Source organism: Ammodytes marinus, assembly GCF_949987685.1.
Source record: "Ammodytes marinus genome assembly, chromosome: 8".
NCBI lineage: Eukaryota > Metazoa > Chordata > Actinopteri > Uranoscopiformes > Ammodytidae > Ammodytes > Ammodytes marinus.
Window position 1 is genome coordinate 16018071 of NC_137212.1, and position 21339 is coordinate 16039409.

The 21339-nt window shown below is 43.0% G+C and overlaps 1 protein-coding gene across 1 annotated transcript in view; it reads right to left on the reverse strand.

Moving 5' to 3' along the window:
- The window catches only part of ttll7 (tubulin tyrosine ligase-like family, member 7), a gene marked incomplete at both ends in the record, with an annotated part of 64594 nt that extends 43959 nt beyond the window's left edge, over nt 1-20635 (reverse strand). Inside the window, 8 exons of the mRNA XM_080032243.1 lie at nt 3266-3424; nt 7754-7918; nt 11009-11225; nt 15350-15508; nt 15752-15819; nt 17723-17844; nt 19993-20124; nt 20611-20635. Coding sequence (XP_079888369.1) covers nt 3266-3424; nt 7754-7918; nt 11009-11225; nt 15350-15508; nt 15752-15819; nt 17723-17844; nt 19993-20124; nt 20611-20635 — 1047 coding nt within the window. The remainder of the gene's footprint in view (nt 1-3265; nt 3425-7753; nt 7919-11008; nt 11226-15349; nt 15509-15751; nt 15820-17722; nt 17845-19992; nt 20125-20610) is intronic.
- Between the last annotated feature and the right edge of the window lie 704 nt (nt 20636-21339).

The window sequence follows — 21339 nt, forward strand, 5'->3', positions numbered from 1 at the left end:
TGGTTCCACTGCCATATTTTGTCTTTGTGTAAATGCACTCCTTTTGACTCACACTAGAGTTTGACATGCCTGCTGTTCAATAACTGTTCAAAATTATTTTAAGGTAATGCCTGTGTCATAACTAGCTACACCGAATGTGTGTGCATTTTTTCTGATATGTTTTACCTTTTTTTTAAACACACATAACACCTTCAATGAGGCCTTTCAAGCTAATCCATTGGCATTGAAGATACAGTCCAAGCAGACATAATATGGGAATGTACTTAGTGTGTGTGTGTGCGTGTGTGTGTGCGTGCGTGCATGTGTGTGAAGTAAAGTGAAGATCACGACTCAATGAAACGCCTTTTCCTATACAGGAAGGCACAGATGCTGTCTGGGCTGGTTTAATGAAAGTGAACGTCTCGGGTTACGCCATTTGAACAAGTGTGTGTGTGTGTGTGTGTGTCTGTGTGTATGTGTGTCCGCCTATGAAGTGCTGGTGTTTTGAATGTCAATAGGAGGTAAAGCTTGTGTTGAAACCCTCTGAATTAAAATAAGGGTCACACAAAAGCCTGTCTGTCTTTTTACCTTCCCTTCTCCCCTTTCCATACTTACTCTGAGCACAATGCGCCTGTTTGATACCTGTCCTGGCTTTGAGAGAGCATCACTCTTTTCTTCTTTCCTTCTCTGTTTTCACCCCTGTGACAAGCTATTTAGCAGGTGTGCACTGGTCTGTGGGTTGTTCCTCTTGAGTATCCGTATTTGTTATCAGTATATTTGCAATGATTTGTCTTTGAGCCTGTCTGCCCACAAAGAGCCCTATCATTCACAGGGGTTTTCTTGCAATAGCAAGAGGCAAACGGGTCCTCCAATCACAGGAGTTTGGAGTTGCACTGTTTTGAATGCCTTGTCCGAAAGAAAAAAAAACAGTGGCTATTTTCTGGCAGTGTAATTGGAGGATGTGAGATGTAATCATGTTCCTTTTTCCCCTGCCCAGGCTCCTACACGCACACAAAACGGCAGACTAAAATACAAATACAAAAGGGCAGAACTAATGTTATCTGACAGTTTCTTATACATGATACCATCTAGCTTTCAGGTACCCGACGGGCTTTGAGTTTACACAGGTTGAACCTTCATTTCCTGACTGGGAGCTTGCATGTTCAACAACCAACTTTGACGTTTTAAAGAGTAAGAGAGGAAGACGTTGTCGGAACAGCGGTCTGGGTAAAGCCCCAACGAGGCGTGGCATGTGTAATTCACAGTGACACCAATAAAGGAAAGTCCGCAAATTCAAAACAAACCTGAAAGACCTAGATTGTGTTTCAAATCCTGACACAACTTTTAAATTTTTGGGACTCGGGAGGGGTGACAAAAATTAAGAAAAATAAAGAATGGTGAAACAGAATGAAACAGATTTTATTTTCCACACACTGTTGCAAAGTGATCTGCTGAAAAATTGAAATTTGGACCTGAGGGCTTGCCATAGGGTACCGTTTGTGGCAATCAGCCTATGGGCCCGGCTGCGTGTTTCGTCCCTGCTGAATAGGAAGGAACATCGACCGACTTAGAAGTGGTAATAAAGTTATTTTCAGGCTTGATAGCGTACTCAGTGAGGATTTGAGAAGCCTTGCAACTATCCCCTGACAAATCAGTTGAATTTGGGAAATAAATGATTGTTGCTGTAAATGTTGCATGAAAGAGAGGAACGGCTGTGTAAGTAAGTAGTGTGTGTGTGTGTGTGTGTGTGTGTGTGTGTGTGTGTGTGTGTGTGTGTGTGTGTGTGTGTGTGTGTGTGTGTGTGTGTGTGTGTGTGTGTGTGTGTGTGTGCATGAAATGCTAATTGATGAGAGTTATAGAGAGCTGCTAGTAGCACAGGGGGCATCATTACTGCTGGAGTGGAACAACTGCATTCACGGCTGTTTGCCATGTCTCATACATATCTACACATACACACACACACACACACACACACACACACACACACACACACACAAAATGCACATATACTGTCACAGTGCACCAGCAGTCAAAAGGAACACCAGCCACTTGCTCTTTCGAACATCCTTTTGTCATATAGCAGCGCTGCTCCACCACACAAAAGGAGTCAGATAGGGTAATTATAACACCCTTATTCCACAATGACTCTCCTAAATGACACCAGCCAACTATCAAATGTCACTCTCTTCCCCCCCAAAAAATGAGAGACTTTTGGAAATCTCAAGATATATTTGGGGTTGGCATAATGGGGAAAAACAAGCAATTATCCCAGAAGCATTTCCCATATTTGAGTCAATTTGAGGGAAAGGGGGAGGGGGGGGGGGGGGGGTTATGGCGCGCAGCCACTTTAGGTTAAAGGATTTAGGTCACCCTTTAACTGCCTGGCTGACATCAGAACAGTGAGAAATAAATCCTGGGGTGGATTCTAAACTCAAATCCATCTCCCGGATAACTGACACTTTTGAGGGATAGACACTGAGAGAATGCGGGGCGGGTGTCTTGCTAGTCAACCTGCCGACCTGACCTATATTTATACTGTGTGTGTGTGCATGCCTTTGTACGGGGGAGAGGTGTCTTTGTCTTGTCTTGCATGCCGCCGTGTATGCAGACATTCCTAGTTGTATGGTTGGGTGTGTATGAATGCACACAGGCATGTAATTGCGTGTGTATGTTTGTGGTTGTGTACGTCCCTTTCATTTTACATGATGTTACAAATGTGTCTCTGCCTTTGTTCCGAGGTGCATAAATACGTCCTTGAGACTGTGCCTGTGTTTGTGTGTGTTTCTGCGCACCAGGGTCGAGAGTGTGTAAGCAAAATCAGTGTGTGTTTATGCCTCCTATCAGTGTGGGGCAACGTCTCCCTCTCTCCTGCCGATGCCACATTATTTCAGTTTAGGAGCCACTGTCACTTTGGTAGCAGAAACGACAGGTGAGACTCCACAGACAGCAGCCCTCCTCATTCTGACAAACAATGCCCTGGATATAATGTTTTTTCTTAAATCACAGTAGTACATCTACTATTCTTTTATTATTTTTCACTTTGTTTTAAAAACATTATTATTGTACACACTATTATTAATATTATAATTTACTCGAAAATGGTCTCGAAATTTAAACGTACCAAATTAATAAATTAAACGATGTAGGAAATACACTATTTGAATATAGGTTTTTTTCTTTTTTTATGTAATTGAAAATGCAGTTTTGTCAGCAAGGGCAAGTACAAATGAATACCATATAACTACCCATTAATCACAGACACAAAGACACACATAAGGAGCTGTACCTCCAGTAGCCAGGGTTTGAGTTTGCGGTCCAGGATGATGTCAAAGCCTAGGACTTCAAAGCAGACGCTGTCGCTCCCTGGTGGCTGACCGGGGCGACACATGCGGTAGGCGTGCAGCACATGGGGCTCAGCTACTATCAAGGTCTTCACCACCAGCTCCTGGGAGGACACACACACACACACACACAAAGAGAATCACCAAGTTAATCTGACAAAAGGACACAAATCTTGAGTCTTTGTCAGTTGTTAAAACGCCATAGGAAGCAATTTTTATAACAGTTGATTAAAAAGGAAAATGAAAAGGAAATACTAATTACACTGAACATGGTGCAATTAGTAGTCCCGCTTTAATTGCAGGTTGAAACAGCAGACAAGTGCTTGCCTTGAACCTTTTCGATTTAGGACTTGACACTGACAATGGAGTAATCACGACACATACTAAACTTCTTCAAAGAGGTAGGAATACAATCCATATTGATCCTCAATTCTCCTGTCAGTTTAAAAGCCAAGGAGACACAGAAAGTGTTCCTGAATCTGCACTGAATCTTTTGAATTTCACTCACACAGACTTTTCCCAATGTTGGTGGTGGTCAATCTGTATTGCTTGCAGCTCCCAATCTGTGTTCACTTTGTTGGTTGGTGTGTGTGTGTGTGTGTGTGTGTGTGTGTGTGTGTGTGTGTGTGTGTGTGTGTGTGTGTGTGTGTGTGTGTGTGTGTGTGTGTGTGTGTGTGTGTGTGTGTGTGTGTGTGTGTGTGTGTGTGTGTGTGTGTGTGTGTGTGTGTGTGTGTGTGTGTGTGTGTGTGTGTGTGTGTTCCGTACATATGTTTGTTGGCTGCTACCTGCCTGCCTACTCCCACTGTGGAACATGGGTAAACGTGCCCACTCACACACACATGCACGCACGCACACTACGCACAAAGCTTCCCTTCACCAGTAAAGCCCCTCACAGTGCTGCTGGCCTGCCTTTTGCCCAGTCTGACTGCTGGGTGCAGAAGAGGGGTATGGTGGCCTGGCCATGGCCTGATAAGATGGCAGCCCCCGTCCCTTTTCTATGTGTCTGTCACTCACAAACACCTCCATCCTTCTGTCCATCCATTCACCCGTCTGACCCACAGGCTGCCCAGCAAAAACACCTGCTCCCTCTATCACAGTTTATGCCCCGAGTCCCCAGTACTGGCTGGTGTGTGTAGTAAGTAGTGTTTAGTGTTTAGTGTGTAGTGTATAGTGTGTAGTGTGTAGGTGTGTGTGTGTGTGTGTGTGTGTGTGTGTGTGTGTGTGTGTGTGTGTGTGTGTGTGTGTGTGTGTGTGTGTGTGTGTGTGTGTGTGTGTGTGTGTGTGTGTGTGTGTGTGTGTGTGTGTGTGTGTGTTCCTTATCCTAAGCCCCCAGCATTGGCCACTGCTTAGCACTGTGGATGTGTGGCTGTGTTAGGTAAGCTTTTGGACTTGATCTTTTCATTTGCTTATCCCATATACGTATATATTACTTCATCCTATTTTATCTGCATTAGTGTATTATTTTTTTAAACCTAATTCACATTGTTTAAAAAGCGTCACTTCTCTTCTTTAGCTGAATGTAGTAGAGACAGCAGGATGTCCAGGAGGTTTTTCCCAATGGTTGGTTCTGTTCAGTTGACACTATGGTAAAACTAAAAAGATATTAAAGCTACAGGCAGGATCAAACTAAAATGATAAAAAACCAAACAATTTAAAGCCATTGGTAGGAATAAACATTTATGTGCCAACATTTCTCATCAGTCACTAAAGTGATGTATTAGTCTGTCAATATAAATGTATGCTCAATATATCCCCTGATACTCTGTATTTTTGGTTAGCTATGTCTACTGTTGTATAAAGATGATCATTTGGGGAATAAAGTGTATCAAAGTGTCATAAAAGCTCTAACATTTATTCTTTGTGAATGTCAACCAAAAAAATGTAATAGCCTTAACTGGTAAGAAAAGGAGAATGAGAGTCCCATCCGTCCGTGTGGACTAATTTTATTTCATTGTACTCACTACTACGTGCACACTCTGACACACGCACACACACCCTTAAACATCATCAGTCAAGCTCTACGCAGTGCTGTCGGCCTGCAGTTTTTCCATAACTAGCCCATTTGTAGTCAGTCACTGCTCTCAAAATTACAAACACATAAAAAAGAAGCAGCTTTGCTGGTCAAACCTTGGACACTTGGCCTCAGGTAGCGCATCAATAATACCTCAATATAAAAGAGATGTTAGTGTTGCACATGCACATAAAAAAACAACATGATATTCTGAACCACTACATCGAATCTTTTGGGAAAACAATCTCTCTGACTATCTGACCGTGACTGGTCGCGGTAAGAGTCAGTGCAGCAAGGTCTGTGTGGGTACAAAATGTAGGATGAGAGATGAAAAAAACAAGAAACAAGAGGAGAGTGAAAACACAGTGTGTGAGTGTGAATGGATGGCCCTAACACCAAAGGAGAGCAACTTCTGAAGAAAGCGCAAAGAAAAAGAAAAATGGTGAGAGAGCAAGAGGAGATGAGCACAGTCTGGCTGAGCCAGAGGGTGACACTCTGGTGTGTCACTGGGGGACAAGAAAGATGAGAGAAAAAGAAACAAAAGAGAAAAAGAAAGGGGAACTTCAATGTTTTGACATCATGGAGAGATTACACAGGATGTATAAGAGACAAGTATAAAGAAAATGAAACATTACTTAAACAAGAACTTTGCAAAACAGATAAAGCACTCCCCATAATACTTATTATAGTGTCAAAGGCCAATTTCTTTAACATGAGCAAAAAGAAAAGTGAAAGAAGAAAGAAGAAGTAATAAAATATTGCCTTGAGGGGAGCATAATAACCAATGGGATTTGATAAATGCTGGTGGCGTGATGAATGCTGGTGGCGTGAGAACAGATAGTAAAACTGAGAATAAGCACTGAGGGACCCTGCAACTGGAATGACTCAGACTTAGGGACAAAAAGTCAAGGTCATTAATAGAATAGAAAACAGAATCACAGAACTAGGGCAAAAGAAGTGAAAAAAAGAAAGGCGTAACTTAAAGAGACTTAAAGAGGACCTATTCTATTCATCTTTTCTGACTTATGAATGCTGTTATAATGTTATAAAGTCATGCTAAATGATACCAAAGTGTCAGATAATGACATACATGCATTTTAGACAAATTCCCTGCTTTCTGTCTGGGGTGGCTGCAGGTGGCTGTGCACAGCCTCAACACTCCGATGCCGTTGGCGGCAGCCTAGCTGCCTAGTTTCCGGATTTTATCTACGCAGATAAAGCGGATTTTCCATGTATGGTCATGCTGCTGCACGCTCAGACATGTCCCTGTCCCCCGCTCACCACTCACACTGCAGTCAAACTAGGGGTTGTGCCTGTTGCTATGCAGTTACCGGCCTTCGCTGCTTTCAATGAGCTCTTCCTGGAGTTAAAGAGGACCTATTATACTACTTTTCTGGTCTTAATTTCTTGTTTTACACTGCTATAGAGCAACCTGACACGAATCACATCACAAAAAACTATGTAGATTTTCGGGAAGCTCTTTCTCTTATTTTGGCGATCCAGCACGTCCTGTCGACACTTGAGTGTGTGTGCTTCGGCAATCTCCGCTCCCTCCGCCTGTGCATCGGCCATCTCCGCTACCCTCCCCCCCCTCCTGCAAACCCCACTCCGTTGTGATTGGTTACCTTCCTTCCGGAACACTTTCAGTGGCGGGAAGCGCGAGCATGGACCTATAAGGGCGCGAGGCAGACGCGAACAGGGAAGTGACAGCATTACCATACATGGAAACATCCGCGTGGTCACGTCACAAATTTTTATGCGACGTCACAAATTATGAAAGGGTAGACCGCTTTGAAGACGTGACTTCTCGACTGGCTAGAATAGTGTTTAGTGCTCTGCACAGACACCCCAGACGGTCAGCAGGGAATACGTCGAAATGCATGTAAGTCATTATTTGATAATTTAGTATGGTTAAGCATGACTATGAATCATCATAACAACGTTTATAGGTCATACAAGTCAAAAAGCATCATAGGTCCTCTTTAAACAAAACTCTGAAGCTCACTGAATTGCTGCCATAACAAATCATATCAAATTGACGCTGGTACGCCTGTGTCTTGTTTGCAACATGTGTTGGTTAGTAACAAGCCAGCGTGTATAAACAGTATATTTGAGGAAGTACACGGAAGTATGCCTGTGTTGTTTGCATTTGTGGTGAGTTTTGTTATCACCCGTTCTTTTATGGAAAATACAGGTCTGCCACAACGTGTCTGCAAGTGCTGTATCTGTGTGTGAGTGTGAGTGTGAGTGTGAGTGTGAGTGTGAGTGTGAGTGTGAGTGTGAGTGTGAGTGTGAGTGTGAGTGTGTGTGTGTGTGTGTGTGTGTGTGTGTGTGTGTGTGTGTGTGTGTGTGTGTGTGTGTGTGTGTGTGTGTGTGTGTGTGTGTGTGTGTGTGTGTGTGTGTGTGTGGACTACCCACGTACAGAGACGTCTCCCCAGAACTTTGCCACGTCGTAGTCGTTGGTGCGGAGGAACTCGGTGAACCAACTGATGGACCTCTTACTGCCTTTGTCCACCGTCTCATCTCGCTCAAAGTTCTCATTGTGTTTGTTGACCGAGTAGTTGGTCAGATGCATGTAGAGCTGGCTCTGTGGGGACAAAAGTAGGTTAGGAGGGCCTTCATGCATTGGACATACACATTGGCATGTTTACAATTAGTCTCTTGCTAATGTTTCCAACATTATTCAAATGGGTAGCAGTGTGTGACAGCTAGATGAGATGCAGAATTCAACAGGCTGAATATACTACTGACACTTGAAACATGACAAACAAGGCTAATAATGCAATGTAATAACTATTACCAGATGTGGTTGATTTTTAATACAGAAGAACTGTGGTGCACTTGTAAAACAAAAACAATTTCATATTATAAGATCTGACAACATTCAAAAATCTAATGTCATGGCAACAGCAGATCATATTTTGAGCCAGATGCTTGTTGTTGCATTCAAATTGTTCTCCACTTCTTCCCCCTGATTTCCTTTGTTTGTTTTACTGAGCAAATAAAAAAGTAAGCCATGTTTTTCGCCTGCTTAATACTCCCAGTTTAGATGAGTGAGTTGTCCAATACAACCACGGCCTGATGCTAAAGGCTACAATCACCTCCACTGCAGGAAGAGGGGTGGCAGTGCAATTGTAAATAGAATGAAATGTTATTTACATGGTTGCTGTGATAGATATGGTACCTATGACAGTTATTTTTAGTGTAATTATACCTTTCTCAGTGATGATAATCATCCCTGCAGAGCACATACCTACGTTGTAATTTTAAACATTTCCTTCAAGTAATATGAGTAGACAAGAATAACCGAGCAAGCAAAAACTTCACAAACTAGCCCGCTGGCAACAAGATGTTGTGAAATGGTGCGGTAAAAAAAAGAGGAAAGAATAGCTTGCTGTGTGATATAAGGCCTTTTCCAGCTTTATTATAATGGTTCATATGGGATTGACTGATAATGCAGCAGCAGATAAAGATGACCAAAATCGCACCAAGCAATCAGGGATGAGGAATCAGAGCCCCACAGTTGCCACCATGTCTGGTTAAAATGTGTAAAGAGTGGAGACTATAACTAGCCATGGTCTTACCCTTGTTGTATCCCTCTCTTTAAACGCTATCCCTCAAATTTGAAGACAATACATCCTCGTCTTTAACCTACATGGTAATAAAGCTGTGGCTGCAAACCACTCCTGCTTGTGATGGCTGTCTGGGAGCCACTCTCTGTGGGATTGAACATCCATCTCTATGGCATGACTCACTCCATCATGTGTCACAGACTGGGTAAGACAATACACACTGGTGTCACAGGAGGGGTCCAGCGTGTGTGTGTGTGTGTGTGTGTGTGTGTGTGTGTGTGTGTGTGTGTGTGTGTGTGTGTGTGTGTGTGTGTGTGTGTGTGTGTGTGTGTGTGTGTGTGTGTGTGTGTGTGTGTGTGTGTGTGTGTGTGTGTGTGTGTGTGTGTGTGTGTGTGTGTGTGTGTGTGTACATCCCATCATCAGCCTGTGCTTCAGCAGGTGCAAAACCTCAAGGCAAATATGAGCAGCTTGATATTACAGAAGGCATCTGGCATGTGAACATTTATGATCAGCTGTGTGCCTACAGTATTCCTGCACATTGTGTGTGTGTTTTGTGTGTGTGTGTGTGTGTGTTCACAATATCAGCTTTACAGTTGTCTGCACTGTTGATCGTGTATATGAGTACATGCGTGTTTTTGTGATCCTACGGAGATTACACTCTGCCCTCCTGTGTATTTGTGTGTCTAATTTGATTATGTTGAGTTGCACAAGCCCAATTCTCCAGTTCATGGGAGTGCATTGTGATTACATTGTTTTTTTGAGTCTGCATGTACTTTCTAATACAAATCCCTAGTTGTGTGTGTATATAGTTTTGCACATCTACACCTCACCATACTGGCCTTTGAGCACAGACAGTACACAGATAAATGCATATTATAATTAGTGCAGGGTATGTGTCTACGCCCATTTGTGTTTCCAAATATATGCGTAGCTTCTGTGAGGCACTTTGTAACCAGTGTTGGGAAGGTTACTTTGAAAAAGTAATTAGTTATAGTTACTCACTACTTGTTCCAAAAAGTAACTGAGTTAGTAACTGAATTACTTTACAATAGAAGTAATTAGTTACCAGGGAAAGTAACTATTTGCGTTAGCCTAGTGTAAAAAAAAAAAAAAAAAAAGTTGTCAATTTGGATTTTTCTGAGCAGTTTTCACAAGTCAGTTGAAATGAGTAGAACAGACAGGTAGGCCTACTTGTAGGCTACATAACCTTCAATATTTATTGCACATCAACAGACAGCAAGAGGTTTAGGCCTATCCTGCACTTCAAGTAGGCCTATTTTGTTCTCAACAAAAGTAGTAGAGGAAACTGCTGGATGTACCGTGCTGATCTGCTAATATCACTGGATTCACTTCAGGGGTGTCGGCTAAAACAGCCAAAAACGTCAGACTATGAAGCATGAGACGATGAGAGGAGGAGAGGATTTATCCTGTTTATTTCCTTCTTTAACATGCACAGCAGCATACAGATCCCAGGAAAAGAACAATAGCAATATTCGGCTCGTGATGACACGCTAAACAGCTGATGCAACCGGCGAATCGCGGCCGTTTAATAACGTGCATAAATTACAATTTATAGAGATCGGGAAACTCCATGCACTTACTCACAAGGGCGATGCAAACAAACTCAGGGAGAGCACGTTTCAACCGTGGATTGATAGGTGGTTAGTGCGGCAACGTGCAAGCTCACACAACAGAGAGAGAAAGAAAAAGAAACTTCACTTAACAGGCGCTCCGGCTGACTGACGTGACGGCGCTAACTGACAGTTATAATGTCATCCACACTGAATAAAACACACCGGTCTCCTCACTAGCAGTTTGTGTAGTATGGAGCCAGGGGTGCGTTCGGATTACACAGTTTATTCAATCAATTCATAGTAACGCACCGCATTTAACGTTCAGTAACGATAACGGCGTTGTAACGACGGAAAAAGTAATTAGTTAGATTACCCCGTTACTGAAAAAAGAACGGCGTTACCTAACGCCGTTATTTTAAACGGCGTTATTCCCAACACTGTTTGTAACAATGTTTTTCCGAAAGGATACACAAATAAAGGCTATTATTATTATCATGGTGATTATTAAGAGTAGTATTGCCTATGACTCACCAGGTTGGCTTCACTTGGAGCATGGTATTTCTCAGTGCCCATGCGGACCAGGCCGTCGTTGTAGAGAAAAATGCGCAGTGGGTCGCAGGAAGTGACGAGGATGTAGATGCGCAGGTCAAACTTGTAGCCCTCCATCAGGAATGGCTTGTCCAGGTACTCCTGAACAATAAAGTGCTCCTGGGCTGGCAGCTTCTCACAGTTACGGATAAGCGAGATCCTGGATAGACAGAAGCTTTATTAATACTAGCAGGGTGGAAATTGGGGTGTCGTCACCAGCTTAATAAAATATGGTATACTAAAGACAAAAAGATAATTAAAAAATGATGGATGGCAGCATAGCAGTTGCCGTGAACATGACTGATGACATTGGCACTGTCTTATAAACGTGATGAAGCAACCACAAACAACAACAAAAAAGAATTGAGCCGAACAGTGTACAGATTTTATGGCTTCCATCATAATATTTCATTTTCAAAGTAATCAGGAAAAAGTTCTTGTGTGCAACATCTGTCTCTTAAGGTGATACTTTATCTTCACGTCCAAGATTACCTTTACATTGCTACTGTTTTGCTTCAAAGAAGGCAAAATGATGTCCTTACTGTGCATGGAATGACTCTTCCATTTAAAATGAGGACGTTTAGCCCAGAGGAGTAAAAGGGTCAGAGCCTCTTGGTAATAATTTGACCTTCCACTGCTACAGAACCTTCACTGAAAACATACTGTATGTAAATGAATGCGCTCGGCATCCCTCAGATCTATAGCTTGAGCAGGACAAGCTGTTTGGCTCTGTGGAGCATTGAACATTCCAAAACTTTTGTTACTCCCGTTCATTACCTGGCCATCTAAATAAAACAGCTGAAATATAAAAAAGGTCAAACACAAACGCTTGTTTGTCTGAGAAAAACTCTGGGAACATCTGGAGAACATTGTGATTTTCTAAGGCCAAACTCCACTCATCAAATACTGTACCAGGGTCTTTTTGCTGTGGGCATGTTAATAGGAGCAGACATTGCACTCCGTTTCGACCTCCACTCTAATTTATTTGCTTTGGTCTCATGTCACTGGCACTCAGGCCTTAAAGAACACAGGCCATGGCTAGCTAGACTCAAGAGTGAATTGTGTTAGTATGTGTGTGCATCCACGTGGTTGGCACACAAGGGTAAGTGGTAATATCTTCAAAACTGTGTCAACGCAAAAGTGTGTATGTCTGTTTTGTACGTGTGCGGGTGTATGCATGTGGGCAAGGAGGGTGAGGGGTCGTTTTTAAACAATCACCCACTATGTACAAGCATCGCAACTGAAATAAATCACCATCACTCATAGTCGAGGCAGACTTAAAATGCTTACATTCACAGCCTGGAAGGCTCCATTATACACACGAAATTGACCGAGATGTAAAGACTTGATTGTTCAAAACTAAGGGTTTGAGGCATTGAGATATTGTGCTACCAATGCACCAGAGGGCAAACACTGTTCTGCTCTGTGGCTTCTGTAATCACCGCCACAACATACATTGTCTTGGGAACAGTCCGGTCCATGTTGTTTTAAAATAAACCTGCTCGACTTACGATGAGCAGTCCTCCCTTTAGACGTTTGATAAAAACCTTCCCAGCTTGTAGAACTGCCTTAGCATAATGTTGTTGCTTTCATGCACATCAGTCATTCCTCATCACCCCGTGCTACCACCGACTAAAACACTGCCCTATTATTAGACAAGCACTTGTTAAGCCTGCTTATCATGGTACTTGAAGAGAAAAGAACAAGGAGAAGTTGACGGGAGCCTGACCGACGATGTGAGGGGCCCGTCAAACAGGCAGACAGCCAGCTGAATGATGAGGACAGGGTTAACGCTGTTAGTTAGTCGAGGAGGAGTAGCTGAGGAGGAGACCGCATGATTGATGAGCTGGGGTGTCAGATAATCACGGCCCACTCTCCCCTGCCTATTTAATTTGGCACCAGAGGGGATCTCGCCTTTTAAAGCCCTGCACGCAATTTTATTTTGTTTCCCTTATAACAAGCTGCGCTTCAGACACAAACAATAACTTAATTTAGTTGGCCGTCGGAAAAATAAATTACAGGGGGGGTAGATATAACTTAATTTCCTGCCGCGTCACACCATGCAAAAAGAAAAGAGAGAAAAATCTAATCTTGTGGAGCTGCCCCGCCGTTGAGTGGACGAGCTAAACTCATCATCTTTCATATTCTTAATGTATTGCAATAATTCAGCCTTTGCTGCATTTTATTTTTTAATAAATAAGGGCTTAGTGCAGCACGGAGTTATAAGTAATAACTCACATTATACCAGAAAGGACAAATTCAAAGGGAATTAGAGGGAGAGGTGAAGCCCACTGAGCTATTTGTACTTCAATATCCCCACCTATTGGTGCCGGTGATGAATGCACTCCAAAGTATTTCTTCATACATGAACTTCAGGGGTCCCGTTTTCCAAAAAATAAGAATTCAAACAGAATCATTAATACATGTTTCGCAATCTGAGCATTTTCAACATATTGTCTAAGTACTGCAAAGAAAAAATCATTACTTTCCAAATCATAATATTCACAGTTTGGCCTCGCTTGTGTTTCATATTCACATTATTACTGCACTTGAGTCTTTGAACTTGAAACCACTTGAAATTTCCCCTCTCTTTAGACTTGTCCTTGAACTCCACACCGTTGAATTATCAACTGAATAGAATATTGTTTTGAGTCCCAAATGATTTGGTTTGGCTCATACATAGAACATTATAATCAGTTACTGATTTAAGCCCCTATCTCACTGGGCTGCGACTGTTTGCGACAAGTTGGAGACTGCATTCGCAAACGAGTCTCTAAACTGTCTCCAAACGTTCGCGGAGGTCTCAATTTCCTCGCATGAGTCGCAGAGCCGCGCAGTCCTGTCGCATGAATTTTGAACATGTTCAAAAAAAGTGTGCGACAAATCTAGTCTCAAAATAGTCTCAGAGTCGTCGCAGGTGTCTCAAACGCGTTGCAAACCCTTCTCAATTTAGTTTCCGCGAGTCAGAAAGTGCGAGCAATGTCAGACAATTTTGCGAGGGGTTGGCGACATATGAAACTAAATTGTGACTGATTTGAGACAAAAATGAGACTGACATTCCGTTCGTGCGAGGCTCGCCAGACGTTCGCCAGACATAAATGCGAGCTCCTGGCAAGTGTTGGGCAGGACATTTCGCAAATGTGTCGTGAGGAACCAACTCAGTGAGACTGCAAGTGAAAATTGTCGCTAATTCGCATATTTTGTCGCAATTTTGTGTCTCCAACTTGTCGCACACTGTCGCAGCCGAGTGAGATAGGGGCTTTATTTTAGAGGCTATTTAGAATACTTGAGATACTTCTGAAAAGTTAACTGAATTTAGCATCTATTCATGTTTGAGTGACTAATCATGGTCAGTGCAGTGATTACAAAGGAGTCTGAGCAACGAAGCCCAAATGTTCCTGTCCTCCGGTTGCATCCTAATTGTAATAAACTGGGTGTTGTGGCTAGTCACCAGGATCTGGAACTCCTCCAAGAGCCAAATAACTAGCTGCCCAACGTAGCTCTCAACAGACTCTTCTTGAAGCAAAGGGGCTTTAAAATCACACAAAGCCAGGCGTAGAATGTTCAATCTGATTTACTCTGTGTCAAACAAAAGTCAATTAATCTCTTTGGTTAAGAAAAAAAGCAAGATTTTGTCCAACTCTAAACATATACCATAGACATATCGCATCACAACCTGAGATAGCCCATGGGACTGAAAGTATGAAATGTGCATTCAGGTACCACAGCCAGCTCATCTTTTGATAAAGAGATTCTATTGAGAGACAGAGTCCCCTCCAGCAGCCATATTGGTCCATTGTCTAGTCTGACTGGTCTCTGCTGATGGTACCTCATAAAGGAATTCAATAATCACATGCAGAGACCTTCAGGGAAGGAACTACAGTAACGGCCAGGGACCGTGTGCGTGTGTGTGTGTCTGCGAGCGTGTGTATGCAAGTGTGTGTAGCCTCCAATTGGAGCGATAACCTCGGATTTATGGAGAGTGTGTCTATCGAGGACAATAAGGCCAAACATTGAGATGCACCACACACTCTCAGCGCAAACACTCAATCTGTTCCCAGCCATAATTCCATTTCCATAGACACCCGTGTCAGGGTCACAAACCTCTTATTGCCTTGTTTTGTTGTGCTCGTCCCCTATTTACTCAGCTGCTAATTTCCTCCTCTATCACGCGCTATCTTGCTCCCTATCCTCTTGCGCTTCGGTAACTCTCCCTCTCTTTGTGGCCCTGCTGACCCCCTCTGTCTAGTCTTATAGTCACTGTGTTAGATTCCTCTGACCTACCCGTGACCCATAGCTCCGTTGGCAGGTTTGACGATAAAGGTTTTCTGCTTGCGCCTCCTGCGTAGCTCCTTCACATAGTTCTGGAACTGAGTGTACTCGGCGGGGAAGATCCAGGTTTTGGGTACGAAGCTGTACTCGTGAGACTGGCACTTGATCATTCTGGAAAAAAACAAAGAAAGGGTCTATGTGTGAATAAGCTCACAACATTTTACTTGTACTTTTTAAAATTCAAAAAACAATGGTTGGCTTTTTTATGTAATGGCAGAGCTCCACAAGTACCCATTTGTAAATAGAGTGCCAGCTGGATGATCACTGAGCTTTTAATGCTCTTGTTCTTGCACATCTGCAACAGAACCAAAAGCACTTTCATGATACGCGTTAAGAGAGACAAAGCAAACTTACTTGGACATGTTCCTTGCTAGGCAGTCTTTCCGGCAGATTTCACCCATGCCAGGGAAATGGTTAATTCTCTGCAGAGGGACAAGAAGACATAATAATGTTGTTAGGGCCATTACGCCACTCAATTCCACCCCCGCCCCTTCATAAAAATGAGCACATTAAAGGCAGCAACCTGAAGTGAGCTTACAATGTTCTGACATTTATGCCCAATTACGGACTCAAAACAAAAAGGTGATGCTGAGACCTTTCTCAACCCTTATTTAGTTTACTGAGGTTTTTTTTTAAACTATTTAAAGGTTTGGGAGGGAAGAGGCGAGAGGAAAAAAAAACGATCAATCTCAACTCCGAGGGGCCGAGGTAATTGGTTCTGCATCGCGAGCTCCTGCAGTGACAGTTGAATGAATTGCTTTGAATGCGCCGAAAAGGAAGTGGGGGGGTAAAGGAAAAACTCTGGGTTTTCTGTATTCTTTGACCAAATGAGCCTGAACAGAGGCGTTAATTAGGCTCATATGAACTGAAACTTGACAGCAAACTCTCACAGTACATCACTAAAGAGAAAAAAAGCTCAAATTAAAAGAGAGAGAGAGAGATGGTGGGGGGACGCACAGTGTAAAAGGATCTTGTGATTATTATCCAAACGAGACAGACGTAATTAGGGATTCAGAAAGAGATTTGCACAATTGTGCCAATGCCGCGAGACGACGAGGCATGTTAGGTGGAATCAAAACCAATTGTTTAGGGACTTCTCCTTTCCTACTGAGAAATGATCTCATGAAGCGACACGACAGCGCGCACCAGAGCAAGTGAAGACAATTGACAGCAAATCACCGGTTCTGTGGGTGAAACATTAGCCACATTTTGCTACACATTAAGCTGTTACAGTATTTTGTAATATTCAATCTACTTAGCTTGAACTCTCGCTGCCCCAGTCCTCCTAACAAGCCATACTCTTTCTAGCCTGTGTGATTTAATCAATCATTAGTGCCCAGTCTAATCAAATAAGCACTCAGGAAGATGGATCGCTAATGCTCGGAGCTGAGGGCGAGCGGCAGCAGCCAAGTTCACTTAGTAAGACAGGGAGGTCAAACAGAGGTAAGATCACAGTCAGACTAGTACACACAACTCAGAGCAACCCTTGTTGTTGAGGTCTGTCTTCTCAACATCACTACTGACATCAAAAACTTGACCCCTCTCTCTCTCTCTCTCTCTCTCTCTCTCTCTCTCTCTCTCTCTCTCTCTCTCTCTCTCTCTCTCTCTCTCTCTCTCTCTCTCTCTCTCTCTCTCTCTCTCTCTCTCTCTCTCTCTCTCTCTCTCTCTCCATGAGATGTGTAGTATTGATGATAATAAATACATTTGACTTCACTTGCCTTATTAACTGCCCCTCAAAAACTCATTATCTCCCCCTCAGGATTAAATCACATTGTACTGCAATATATTCAAAGGCTTTTGAGGGGACCTTGCATCACAGTGGTTTAGTGGGTTTGTTCTCTCTAGAGAGAATGTCAAAAATGTACTTAGCAATGCTTTGTGCTGAAATAAGTTCAAAAGATCTGGAGAAATGGTGTCATGTTTAACAATTGTAACCAAATGAGTATTTGAAAGAATAGCTTGGCTTTGATTAAAAAGGAAAATCATTTAGATAGAAAAAGTCCAAGCACAGGAGAGTCAAAGTGCCTGTCAGGCTGGCAGCTTATTTTGTTTTCAACATTTGTTTTACCTTCAAAGTCCACTGAAAATATATTATCTTTTTTCAGTCGCCTCTCAAGACTTTTGCATTTCCCAAAGTTGCATACAAGCTCTGGGAGCTAACCCTAACACTGCTGCCTTTATTGGAGCATACTGTTAAGGTCAAGAACTAGATTTTCCTGTTCAGCGTAGCAATTGGATGAGACACCTTATTCTTAAACTCTCCTCTCTCTGCCTAAGGCTACCATACTAGGTGTGCTGACTTGACATGATAGCCATACAGCGTACCTGATAATTCCTGAGCTCAGCGATTTTCTCGTGCTGTACGGCCGAGTCACTCCAGATGAGGTTGGCTGTCTCGTCGTCATCCCGGGTCTTGATGAAGTCTACCTCGTTGATGACTATACGAACTGGCGAAAACGCTCATGTTAGATTGTATTCAATTAAAGACATAATCATATAAATAACCTTTAAACACTGACTTTGGGAAAATAGCCCGAGAGGACTGAGTCGACATACATGATGTATAGCAGGGGTGTCAAACTCATTTTCACAAAGGGCCGAATTACGACATGATAATCACACTAAGGGCCAGACATGTCGCTTACTGACATGCCTTCTTTTTAATCCAAAAATCAAACAACATATCTAGGTATATAACCTGTGTACATACAGGGGCATAGGCTAGGTTTTGTTTACATACTTTGGAGGACAAATTATAGGTGGGGTGTATGGGGGTGCTCCCCCAGAAATGTTTGCGCGCCAAACACTTAATTTCCTGCATTCTGGTGGATTTTTCTGTTTCGGTTTTCTGTGCCTTATCTCCGTCAATTTATTGTGGAAATGTCTTTATTTTTGTAAAGGAACAGACAACATTCAAGTTCCTGGTGAAACAATTATAAGGAATATAATGCAGTAACGGCCTCTGCACACATCCTGCGTCTACCTCTGTATTTTTTTCTGAGAGCCGCGTGTCTCTCTCGGGTCTCTCTGCTTTAACTGAAAGAGAAATACTCAGTCATATTGACTTCATACCGGCAGCTTTCGCTGTAGTTTCACCATTTCCTGGTGTGTCCCTTTCAAAATAAAACTTCCAACAAGCGAAAATGTGACACAAAAGAAAAAGAAAAAAAAGGCAATGGGGCGCACGGATTACTGTCCAGACTCAATATTAGACTCAATATGAATCATATGTATCATAAATGACACGAAAGAACTTCCTTTTTAATGGGAATTATCTATGAAAACTCTATGTAGAAAGATAGGGCTTTTAGAAGCAGCGCTGCAGCAGCAGCAGCTGCTGAGACGTTCGATGTGTGTTCGAGAAAAGTCCGAGAGATGCAGCAGTAAGGTAAGGCGACGCGCTCCAGAGGTAGACGCAGGATGTGTGCAGAGGCCGTTAGGCCCGGCGTTTATATCCCTCAACAGTGGGTGTAAAGAAAATCTAAAACACCATATTTCGTGACCTTTCATCTTCATCTGTAAAACCATCAATTCTAAATTTAACAACAAAAACTGCTGCAGAAAAGGTAATATGAGGTTAAAATGAGCTTTCCATTTGGACCTTAGTGTTAATTTTCTTTTTAAATAGCCCTGCCCTACCCACGGAATGGCCACTGTGAGGGTCTCGTCACAGCAAGCAAACTGACTCACACAGCTAGACTCCCATCTACCCACAGGATCCCAGCAGCCTCCGACTTCTACTCGCTGCTGCTGACTCCTTAGTTTCATAGGTTGTAGTTCACCCCCGAGAGCTGTGCTTCCACCAAAAACTGAACATGAGAGGAGTGCTTACTCTGCTCTTTCGGCCCTTCTCAAAAAAAAAAAAAAAAACTCACTGCCCAGTTAGGTTACCTCAATAAAGATGTATACTATATGTGTGTAAGGAGCTGTCTCTGTGTGAACTGTTGGCTGGACTACAACTCTATTGGATTTCATTTAGGACACTACATAACAACAGCCTCCTTCTAACAATCCACCACGGCAAATTAGATTTTATTGAAGAGGTGACATTGTGATTGGATTTCGTGTTTTCAAAATGAATATAGAATGCACTATCTCACAGTAAATGAATCTTACCTGCAGGACCACCCGAAATGTTGGCCGTGCTGGCTCATGAAATTTTCAGGTTCAAATCTGAGGCTTTGTATTACTGTATGCAACTATAGCTGACTTAGATAGCCTATCAGACAAGACTAATGATCCTTTAATGAGTGTTCAATATGGTAACAGTTCATCGAACATGTCTATGTAAGTAATATACAAAGAAAATAATAACTGGAGTTACTACAGTACTCATTTTGCAACAAAAACTAGAAAATGTACAAAAAAAAACCTCAATAAATGGAAAAAATCCATCAAAGAAAGGAAATCATCACATACTCAGAAAGAAAGCCTTTTTTCATCCTTCCCCACCATCTCTGTTGAGACAAACTCTGTTCCAAACATATTACATATTTGCAGACTGACATGTAGTGTTTATGCATGTTTTGTGTCATGACATTTTGTTACTGTCATTTTAAAAGCGTTTCAATATCATCAGTAATAGGTTTCCGTACCAATCTCATATTTGGTGCCAGCGACATTGGCGGTGATGGTGCCTTTCTTCTTCTTGTTGCGCGCCTTCCTCTTCCCAGCGCTCTGGTAGGAGCCCACAGATGGCCCATTCATGGGGGACGCTCCTTGATCCTCTGGAGGACGAGACAGCATACAACACAACTAGATTCAGTCACAGCTTGTGCTCATGGCTGGGGGGGGGAGCAGGAGTTGCTGGAGTATACTTATGTGTTACTCATTTCTGCAGGGGATTTAGTGGTTTTTGTTTATGTCTAGTTTGTCATAGCTGCATGCATCATTATCCTTTTATCATCAGTATGTGTGTGTGTGTGTGTGTGTGTGTGTGTGTGTGTGTGTGTGTGTGTGTGTGTGTGTGTGTGTGTGTGTGTGTGTGTGTGTGTGTGTGTGTGTGTGTGTGTGTGTGTGTGTGTGTGTGTGTGTGTGTGTGTGTGTGTGTGTGTGTGTGTGTGTGTGTCGTTTATTTATTTTGTATAAAAGCAGGTGGCCAGGTGTTTGTATTTATGTGTGCCACAGCATACGTATAAACATATTCAAGCCGACTAGCCATCAAACAGAATAACCCTGTCAGTCCCAGGCAGGGGGAGAGCTCTGTTACTCACCTCCTTCATTGAGAGGAGAGGGCATTTCAGGGGCTGAAGGGGAGAGCCAAGCTTTCTGCCAGGCTCGGCGGGCGGGCGGGCAGGCCTCGCAGCACCCTCCAGGGGCTTTCTCACACTCCTCACACTAGTTAGTCTTCCCTGTCTTGGGCCGTATGGACGATGTGGTTGAGGCTTGCCCAATGGATCATCTGAGCATCTCTATGGCGCCTCTGAGCAGCATGAAGAGCAACTGCGGAGTCCGAGTGGGATTTGGAAAGGGGGAAGAAAGAGGGAGGGGGGAGGTTCTCTCAAGGGTCCAAACAGGCCCAGCTTCTTTACAGCCCCAAGAGAAGAGAAGAGAAGAGAAGAGAAGAGAAGAGAAGAGAAGAGAAGAGGGGGAGGGAGGAAGGAAGGTGGACAGAGCTATGGATAGTAATGCCTGTAGAGGAGAAGAAGAAGAAGAAGAAGAAGAAGAAATACATTTATTTTATTGCTGCAAAGGAGTAGCAGTAGGCTGGATTTATGTGTATTTTCTCACTGGACTCAGCGCATTGGACATGCGTTTGATGTAAAGCAGCGGCAACAGCAGCACGGAGGCCAATCACAGGTTACATCAGTCAGTGTGACGCTGAGCCTAACAGTTCAGTGAGAGTGCTGTACAGCTCTGACACTGCAGCACCACCAATATAATATAAAGTAATCTAAAGCTGTGTGATGTCCACTGGACTAATTGGTATTCAATGGAACTCT